We start from the raw sequence: 9705 nt of genomic DNA on the forward strand, positions 1-9705 counted from the left end.
ATAAGAAAATTATTCAAAAAAATATTTTCATCATTTTCCAACCTTTATATATGATAATTAATTTTTATTTCATTCAATGACAAAAATATTATGCTCATCTAAGTTTTTAGTTCCATTTCAATTTTGAAAGTATAACTAAACATATTGTTTTTTAATTTTTATTTTTTGACTCTAATTTTAAAAATTTTAATATGAAATTAAATGTCAAATATTTGTTATACATTGATAAAATTTTTGAGTTTTGGTATAAACATGAAATTTTATTTTTATTCGATTATGTCATTTTCTTTTGAACCATATCTTATGCGAAAATCATGTATTACAGTTTAATTGTTAGTATTATTGTTATTAATCATTTCAAAAAATTTGACTAGAACAAAACGATATATACTTGTCGAAATAAGTTCAGATATTATTATTGTTATTAGTACATCTTTATTTAGCTTTACAACGATCATTGATATTATTTATTAACTAGCTTTGTTAATTTTCATAAGTTTTAACACATTATGCAAATAAATATTAATCTGTGGAGTTAATTTTTTCCAAAAAAAATTAAATAAATATTAATATTTTTCCTATTCATCTTTATTCATAAATTATTATCACAATATCCATTGCAAGTTTGCAAAGTAGCATTCTTCATATGTTCCACTAAAAAAGCAGAGAGCTGTAATCCATCATTCCGTCCCACGTAATCAGATTTTTTTTTTGCCCTTTTATAAAAAAGGGGTCACATTCAGATTTTCGGTGCCTCTTTTCTCGTGCATGGCGCGATGCTTTCTTTCATTGTCCTCTCACAACATTCCAATTTTCGCTTTTGAATTTCTTTCCTTCCGCTTTTCTCAATCCCCATAATTGTCCAATTGCGCTGTTTGGACGCTCCCACAACTTGAGAAACAGAGCAGCTACCTCTGAAACCCCCAGTTCACACTAACTTGCTAAAGATAATAGCTACTGGGAAGATATGAAATCTGAGAGTTTCCTCTCAGTACTCGCTAAAAACATTGATGTTCTTGCTGGGTATGTAGATTTTTTTGTTTCTTGCGCTAATTAAAAAGGAGTGACTTGATTCCACACACTGCCCTTTCTGTTCTCTACCTAACTTGGGATTTATCTGTCTCTGTTGTTTTTCAGGCCTGTAGTTGCTCTTGTTTACCCTCTGTAAGTACTGGGTTTTCTGTTCTTTTCTTTTCTTTCTCTCATTGTCTCACATTTTCTCAGAAATTAAGAAACCCTTTTGGAATTTAGATTTTTGAATGCGGAAGGTTGAACCTTTTTTGTATTTTTGGGTGTCTTTTTTGAAAGTTATGCCTCAATCAGGGCTATAGAGAGCAGGTCTCTTGAAGATGATCAGCAATGGCTTACATATTGGGTTCTATACTCTTTGATCACACTCTTTGAGCTCGCTTTTGCCAAAGTCCTAGAATTGTAAGTACGCATTGCCATGTGAATTTAAGTACTAGCAAACTTTCCAGAATTTCAATGCTTTTCTTATTCTGTCTCAGATGTGTATGATTCAGAATGCATGAAGGCTGAATACTTACCTGCTTTAACTGTTGTTTAGACACTATCGTGAGCTTGCTTTTGACTTGACAGAAGCCTCTTTTGTGCTGACATTTTAAAACAAGGAGAAACTATAAACCATGTTGAATGGAAATAAAGTGAACTCATGCTCTGCAGTCCTTGGGTTTGAGTTCGAGTGGGTTTGTACAAAAATGTAGTACAAAATTATATTTAGTTCTGCTGAATTCCATGCAATGAGATCCAAGGCTTGTATTCCATGCTTCCAAACATGACCATTGTGTTTTCAAATATAAGGTAACAATGGTGATTTCCTCCTATTACTTGAGCAATTTATATATTGAAAGTGCTATGTGAAAGATGTAGATGGACTACTGTGAATGGTAAACCAATGGAATGGTCTATTACCACGTTCACGTTCATATGAAAATTTCTACCAAGTTAATAGTGGCTAGACTTGCACAGCTTGTCATTGTGCTGAAAACGCTTTTTGGAAGAAATGTCTCTAATGTGGAAGATTGAACTTTTCTTTTTTACTGGAATGTAAAAAATGGATGCCTATGTGAAAGATGTACATGGACTACTGCGAATGGTAAGCCAATGGAATGGTCTATTACCACGTTCACTTTCATATGAAAATTCCTATCAAGTTAATAGTTGCTAGACTTGCAGCATGTGGCTTGCCATAGTGCTGGAAACAATTTTTGGAAGAAACATCTCTAATGTGGAAGATGTAACTTTTCTTTTTTACTGGAATGTAAAAGATGGATGCCCATCTTCTAATACTATCTTCTGTCATCAGTATGGTCTAAGTGTAAAGAAAAGGGAGGTGAATGCCGTTCCTATAGCTCTATGAATTAATTCTTGAGCATGCTTATTGATTCATTTTCTTGAACCAATACGAATGCCTCTCATCCTACCAAATGCAGAACAAAAGAAAAACCAAATGCAGAACAAAAGAAAAATGAATGCAGTATTGCTATTTATCGCAAGCCATAGCTCACAATTCTGTTGTGGTTGACATGGAGAAAACCATGCCATGAAATATTTCACTATAGACAATAAAAGATCCAAAAGTAAACAAATGATAGAAATGCACATCACCTGACTCAAACATGATACCTCTCCCATGACTCAGTGCCTGCAAAGAACAGCTTTTTCTAAATGAAAAAGCTTGATTACTGATGGGCAGTGTACTTGTCAAATTGAACCTCCTGGATTGAGCATATTAATCGCTTTACCTTTTTGATTGTCACACACACAAGCTGACAAGTGACATGCAACATGAGCATGACTTCTAAGTGCTAACCTTCAACTACAAACAAGCTTATTTTATTAATTTCAGGTTCCCCATTTGGTCTTATGCTAAGCTGATTGCAACATGCTGGTTGGTCCTACCGCATTTCAAAGGGGCAGCATATGTTTATCAGCACTTTGTTAGACCTTTCTACATGAATCCACAAACCGCGACTATCTGGTATATCCCAAGGAAGAAGAATATCTTCAAGAAGCGCCCAGATGACATTCTAACTGCTGCAGAGAAATATATCGAAGAGCATGGGACGGAAGAATTTGAAAGACTCATAATAAACAAGGTATATATATATATATATGCTCATGATTAATCAAAATTCATATGTGCCGAAAGCTAACCACATTCTTTTTTGTAGTTAATAGAAACATGTTCTATGTCCTTGATTCATTAATTCACTGATTGGTTTTTATCATTTAAAGTGTTTATGCTCCTGAATAAGCTGTCTCAACTACCCAAGATGTGATGCTTTTGCATTACCGGTCACTTTTTCACTCTGATACAAAAAGCACATTGTAAGTTCGTCTTTGATGTGGAGAGAGATGAGGTTTTCCCGCTAGTACTAACTTTCTACCTCACACAGTTTCTTCTTTCATGGGTATCACCCACCTGGTTTGGACCACCTAAAAGCTTCTATTTATATTGAACCATTGATGACCTTGCTTTATTCAGATATAGGCATATATTGCTATTTGCAGTTTAGTTTAATGATCCAACCAGATATGGTCTGTTTGTTGTGAAATGGATCATATAATGAAGATGCACAGCGGAATAAACAACAACAAGTGAATGTAAACAACACACACAATCAGAACAAGATCAATACAAAGATTTACATGGTTCAGCAAAGCCTACATCCACGAAAGCAATAACACACAAATTTCACTAAGGAAATCAAAATGTACACAATACACTTTAATAATAATCATCCCTCCTCTCAAAATATGCCCAGATGACATATATAAAAGTTCCTTGGAGGTTTCCCCCCGTTTGCCCAATCACCCAACATTCAAAAATTCAAAATTCAAAAAAACTGCCGCAGCCCAAGCGCCTCTCGTCAACGAATACAAGGCCTCGTCGACGAGATCAAGACGAACCTTCGTCGACGAATACAGGGCTCTCGTCGACAATGCTAGAAGTCTGAAAATTTCCTGCTCTCAATAATTGTTCGTCTACAAATCTCTATTGTTCCCCCGTCGACAAGCATAAGCTCCTCGTCGACGAGTCCTGCTGTGTTGCCCCCTTCATGTTTTCCCTCTTTTCTTATTTGCTTAGCAAAACAGAAGTATAAGAGTCATAAATAATAATCTCCACCTTGGCGATTATATGCCCCTTAGGATAATCTCAAAAACATGAACTACTTCACTTTGAACTTGAAAACACTTGGTTGAGTATGTCTCCCTTCTATCACTTGGAGACATTAAGTAAGTTCAAGCAACTGAAGTAACTGATTTGGTCAGAATATCTACTGCATTATCAAATGTGTGAACTTTCTCCAACATAAGTTCACCTGAAGCAATCAATTCCCGTACTCTATGGAACCTCACATCAATGTGCTTGGTCTTAGCATGGTAAACCTAATTCTACGCCAAGTAAATGACACTCTGACTATCACAATACAGTACCACACCATCTTACTGTGACCCCAGCTCTCTGACTAAACCAGTAAGCCATAAGGCTTCCTTTGCAGTTTCGGCAACTGCCATATATTCCGCCTCAGTCGTGGACAATGCAACCAGAGACTGTACCATGGATCTCCAACATACCGGTCCTCCTACAAGAGTAAACACATATCCCGTTATAGACCTTTTATCATCCATATCCCTAACATAATTTGCATCAACAAATCTCATAACTGAAGGACAACCCTGTTGCTTTCCGAACATGATGTCATATCCCGATGTACCCCGCAAGTATCTAAGTATTTATTTGAAGGCTTCCCAATGCTGCCTTCCTGGATTAGAGAGGAACTCGCTCACTACGCTCACTGCATGAGCTAAATATGGCCTCGTATATACCATGACATACATTAAACTTCCCACAGCACTAGCATAGGGGACCTTTGACATGTCCCCGATTTCCTCATCCGAACTTGGGCAATCTGCAGTAGACAACTTGAAATGATTCGCTAGAGGTGTACGCACCAATCTTGCATTAGCCATGCTAAACCTCTCCAACACCTTCTGAGCATAACCGCCCTAAGATAACCATAAACTCGCTGCAGTCCTATCGCAGCGAATCTCCATCCCAAGTATTTTCTTGGCTGAACCAAGATCCTTCATGTCAAATTCCTTATGCAACAGGTCCTTTAACTGATTCGCCTCAATTAAATCCTTTGCAACTATCAACATGTCATCGACGTACAATAACAAGAAAACAAGAGAACTATCCTCAAGTTTATTCACATAAACGCAGCAATCATACTCACACCGTTTGTAGTCAATCTTCATCATGTATGAATCAAACCATTTATACCATTGCCTTGGAGATTGTTTCAGCCCATAAAAAGATTTCTTCAACTTGCAAACAAAATTTTCCTTTCCTGCTTCAGTGAATCCCTCTGGCTGTACCATGTAGATTTGTTCCTCCAAGTCATCGTGAAGAAATGCCGTCTTCACATCCATTTGTTCTAAACGAAGATTGTAATAAGCTACCAACCCCAACACAACTCTGATAAAGTATGTTGGACCACTAAAGAAAAGATTTCATCATAATTTATCCCCTTCTTTTGTGAGTATCCTTTTGCCACCAACTGTGCTTTGAATTTCTCTCATTCCTTTTCTAAAATTGCCTCCTTCTTCCTATACACCCATTTGCAACCTATTGGTCTCTTCCCATCTGGAAGCTCCACCAAATCCCAAGTTAGGTTCTTATGTAATGATTTCATCTCCTCAATCATCGCTCCCATCCACTTATCTTTCTCCTAGCTGTGCATTGCCTCTTGAAAAGAAGTTAGATCGTTGCAACAAGTAAGGAAAGCATAAGATACTAACTCATCAAAACCATACCTTGATGGAGGCCTGATAGTGCATCCTGATCTCCGTATAGGAATATAGTTGACTTGCTGGTTTCCCGAGTTAGAGCTCCCTGCAACCACAAGACCATGATCATTTTCGTTGTCCTGAGCTTTCAACTCCACCTGCACAACATGTTCATCATTGCCCTAGCTTTCTGGCTCCTGTTTCTGTTCATCAAACTATTGAGTACGCTTCACCATAACCTTCTTATCAAAGACTATATCTCTACTGATCACCACCTTGTTTGTCACTGGGTCCCACAGCTTATACCCCTTCACACCCTCTGGATTTCCCAAGAAGATGCAACGACGAGACTTCGGGTCAAGCTTAGACCTCTCCTCACTAGACATGTGGACATAGGTTGGACACCCGAATACCTTCAATTCGAAGTAATCTATTACATTTCCCGTCTAAACCTTTTTCGCCACTTTACCCGTTAGTAATGCCCTTGGTGATCGGTTAACTAGAAAACAAGTCATACTAACTGCCTCGGCCCATAAATTCTTCAGTAGCCCTGCATTCAATCTGAGACACCGAGTCCTATCAGCAAGAGTTCAGTTCATCCGTTCTGCCACATCAATTTGTTGAGGTGTCCGGCGAACTGTAAAATGTCTCTCGATGCCCTGCTCCGCACAAAACTCCATAAACCGCAGCATACTTGGTCCCATTATCCGACCTTTTGATTCTCCTCCCTGTCAGGTTTTCCACTTCAGTCTTTGAAATCTTAAACTTGGCAAACATACTAAATTTGTGACGCATGAAGTAAACCTAAATCTTCCGTGAATTCATCAATGAAACTCACATAGTACACATGTCCATCCTTTGATGCAACTCTAACTGGACCCCAAATATGAACGTACATAGTCAATAATTCCTTTCGTCTTGTGAGTAGCTGATCTGAATTTTGCATTGTTCTGTTTTCCAAGAACACAAAATCTGTAGAATTCCAACTGACATGATTTTAAACCTTTCAACAATTTTCCCTTATGTGGTTCTTTTATGTCATGTTCTCCCATATGCCCAAGACGCATATGCCACAAGACGGTCTCATATGATTCAGTATCCGCAGTTACAACTCCACCTACAACGGTAGTTCCCTGCAACGTGTGAATATTCCCATCCAGTTTCTGCTCATCACAGTCAGATTACCTTTCCATACCGTCAAGACTCTACCTTTGGACTTGTAATTAAAGTCATTACAATCCAAAGTACTAAGAGATATCAGACTCTTTCCCAACTCAGGTATATGTCTTACATTACACAATGTTCTTACAGCACCATCAAACATCTTTATCTTTCCATTTCCTATGCCAACGATCTTGCAAGAAGCATCATTACCCATAAGAATTGATCCAGAATTTACTAATCTGTAAGTGTTGAACCACTTCTTGTTTGGAGTCATGTGATAAGAACATGCCGAGTCAAATATCCAAGAGTCCGTTAGATTATCCAATTCTGCTGAAACTGATAGAACATCACCATCCGCTAAATCCTCTTCTTGAACAACATTCACAAATTTAGAAATCCCCTCATGCTTATTAGCATTTCCTTTCTTCCAATCTGAACACTCCAGTTTTACATGTTCCTTTTTACCACATTTATAACACCGGATTTCCTTCTTCTTCTTGGATTGATTTCAGGATTTCTGATTCGACCCAATTTTAAACTTTCCTTTGCCTCGCTCATTACTGCCCTTTACCACAAGTCCTTCTCCTTCATCACGTATTTTCAACTTTTGATGAAAATTTAACAAAACACTTGTTACTTCTTCCAAATCAAGTGTTTCTTTTCCCCACACAAGAGCGGTCACAAGATTTTCGTAAGTATGAGTCGAGGGCAAAGAATTTAACAACATCAAAGTCTTATCATCCTCATCAAACTTCACATCAACTCTCATAAGATCACTTATGATTTGATTAAACACATTGATGTGTTGATCTAAACTAGATCCTTCTACCATCTTAAACCAATATAAACACTATTTAAGAAAAAGTTTGTTATTGAAGGATTTAGACATGTACCGACTTTTTAACTTTCGCCAGATAGCTGCTGGAGAATCCTCCTCCATCACCCGATAGAGAACTTCGTCGGTCAAATACAAGCGTATTGTCGAAGCTACCTTTACTTTCAAATCTAACCATGTTGTCTCATCCATTCCTTCCGATTGAGTATCAAGCAATGCTTTAGCCATTCCTTGTTGTACTAAAATATCTTTCACTCCTCTGCCATTAACCGAAGTTTCCGGTTCCATCGAATTTGACTATATCAAATCTTGCAGAAGACGATCCCGATGCTATAACAACAATCGCTCTTATACCAATTTGTTGTGAAATGAATCGTATAATGAAGATGCACAGCGGAATAAACAAGTGAATGTAAACAACACACACAACCAGAACAAGATCAACACGAAGATTTACGTGGTTCGGCAAAGCTTACATCCACGGAAGCAATGACACACAAATTTCACTAAAGAAATCAAAATGTACACAACACACTTCAATAATGATCATCTCTCCTTTCAAAATATGCCTAGATGACATATATAGAAGTTTCTCGGAGGTTTCCCCTCGTTTGCCCAACCACCCAATGTTCAAAAATTCAAAATTCAAAAAAACTGCCGTAGCCCAGGCGCCTCTCGTCGACGAATACAGGGCCTCGTCGACGAGACCAAGACGAACCTTCATCGACGAATACAAGGCTCTCGCCGACGATGTTAGAAGTCTACAAATTTCCTGCTCTCGGTAATTGTTCGTCAACGAGTTTTAGAACCTTCATCGACGGACCTCTACTGTTCCCTCGTTGACGAGCATAGGCTCCTCGTCGACGAGTCTTGCTATGCTACCCCCTTCATGTTTTTCCTCCTTCCTTCTTTGCTTATCAAAACAGAAGTATAAGAGTCATAAATAACACTGTTGTCTACCTGACTTGACCCATTTCAAATAATAATGTCATATGTTCCTCCTCCGCTAATGTGAAGAAACTATGGACTTTCAGGATTAGCAAAAGACTAAAATTATGATTACCATGAACCATGTTTTGATTTCACTAACGTAATCGTAATTGTTGTTTGTGTTCAATCTCCTTTTATTTGCCAAATTAACTATTGCTTTTACCCTAAGTTTGCAATATGTGCACTACAATTTGCAGGCTGAAGAGGAAAGGGCCAGGAGGGGACACCACATGTTCTTTGATGATGACTATGGCTATTGAGCTGGAACTCCCTGTATAGTTGACATTCGGTGTCGTTTTTGTCTCTGCCCTACTGTGCTGAAAGATGCTAATTTAAGTTTATAGTTTACCACATGTCTGGTTATCATATCACATTGAATTGCCTCCATTTTCTTTGCTTCCTGAGTTGGGATTGTCTTCTTGTTGGAAGACAAAACCATGGAACTGTTGCTCGTCATCCACGTAAGTCATTGTTGACGCCTTGAAGGGTTTGCACTTTTCCTCCCACTTTTTCCTTGTTTCTCTCTCTGCTGTTTGGTTGTGAAAATGGGCATAAAGTAGTTGAAGCATAGTAAGTAATAAACAGGGGCATGCGATAGCAGCTTTTGCATACTTTCATACATGCATATTACATGTGGTTCTTATGTGAATGCTGAGCTTCTACTCCCCAAATAGCAGAATAATAGACTTGCAATGCTAAACTCGGGAGGGAAAACCTGCTTGTTGATCATTTGGGAACTGCAGCATTGATGACAGTTTTTGTTTCTTTTCCCCATTACCAGTGCCAAATGAGTTATTTCAAACTTTTCCAAGTCCTTAAATTTTGTAGCATGGATTAAACAACCACATTGAACATCCACTTGTAATAATTCTTTAATGTCAACTTCACACCAGATAATG

The 9705-nt window shown here is 37.9% G+C and overlaps 1 protein-coding gene across 2 annotated transcripts; it reads left to right on the forward strand.

Moving 5' to 3' along the window:
• The first annotated feature begins 752 nt into the window (after positions 1–752).
• Positions 753–9312, forward strand: LOC131144397 (HVA22-like protein c). 2 transcript variants are annotated; one of them, XM_058093028.1, is made up of 5 exons: positions 753–1023; positions 1138–1164; positions 1309–1431; positions 2870–3119; positions 9004–9312. In XM_058093028.1, exons 1-5 carry the CDS (start codon positions 968–970, stop codon positions 9064–9066), a joined length of 519 nt encoding a protein of 172 aa, XP_057949011.1. In that variant the 5' UTR covers positions 753–967; the 3' UTR covers positions 9067–9312. The 2 variants fall into 2 exon arrangements, with proteins under 2 accessions (XP_057949011.1, XP_057949012.1); XM_058093029.1 differs by having other exon boundaries at positions 895–1023; positions 1324–1431.
• The last annotated feature ends 393 nt before the right edge of the window (positions 9313–9705 follow it).

This window comes from Malania oleifera, chromosome 12 (assembly GCF_029873635.1).
Source record: "Malania oleifera isolate guangnan ecotype guangnan chromosome 12, ASM2987363v1, whole genome shotgun sequence".
NCBI lineage: Eukaryota > Viridiplantae > Streptophyta > Magnoliopsida > Santalales > Ximeniaceae > Malania > Malania oleifera.

Excerpts from the sequence above, each read along its gene's own strand:
- LOC131144397 (XM_058093028.1), top strand. The coding sequence starts at position 968 with ATGAAATCTGAGAGTTTCCTCTCAGTACTCGCTAAAAACATTGATGTT. Across the intron at positions 1,024-1,137 it reads AACATTGATGTTCTTGCTGG|GCCTGTAGTTGCTCTTGTTT; the intron begins GTATGTAGATTT and ends GTTGTTTTTCAG. Across the intron at positions 1,165-1,308 it reads GTTGCTCTTGTTTACCCTCT|TTATGCCTCAATCAGGGCTA; the intron begins GTAAGTACTGGG and ends CTTTTTTGAAAG.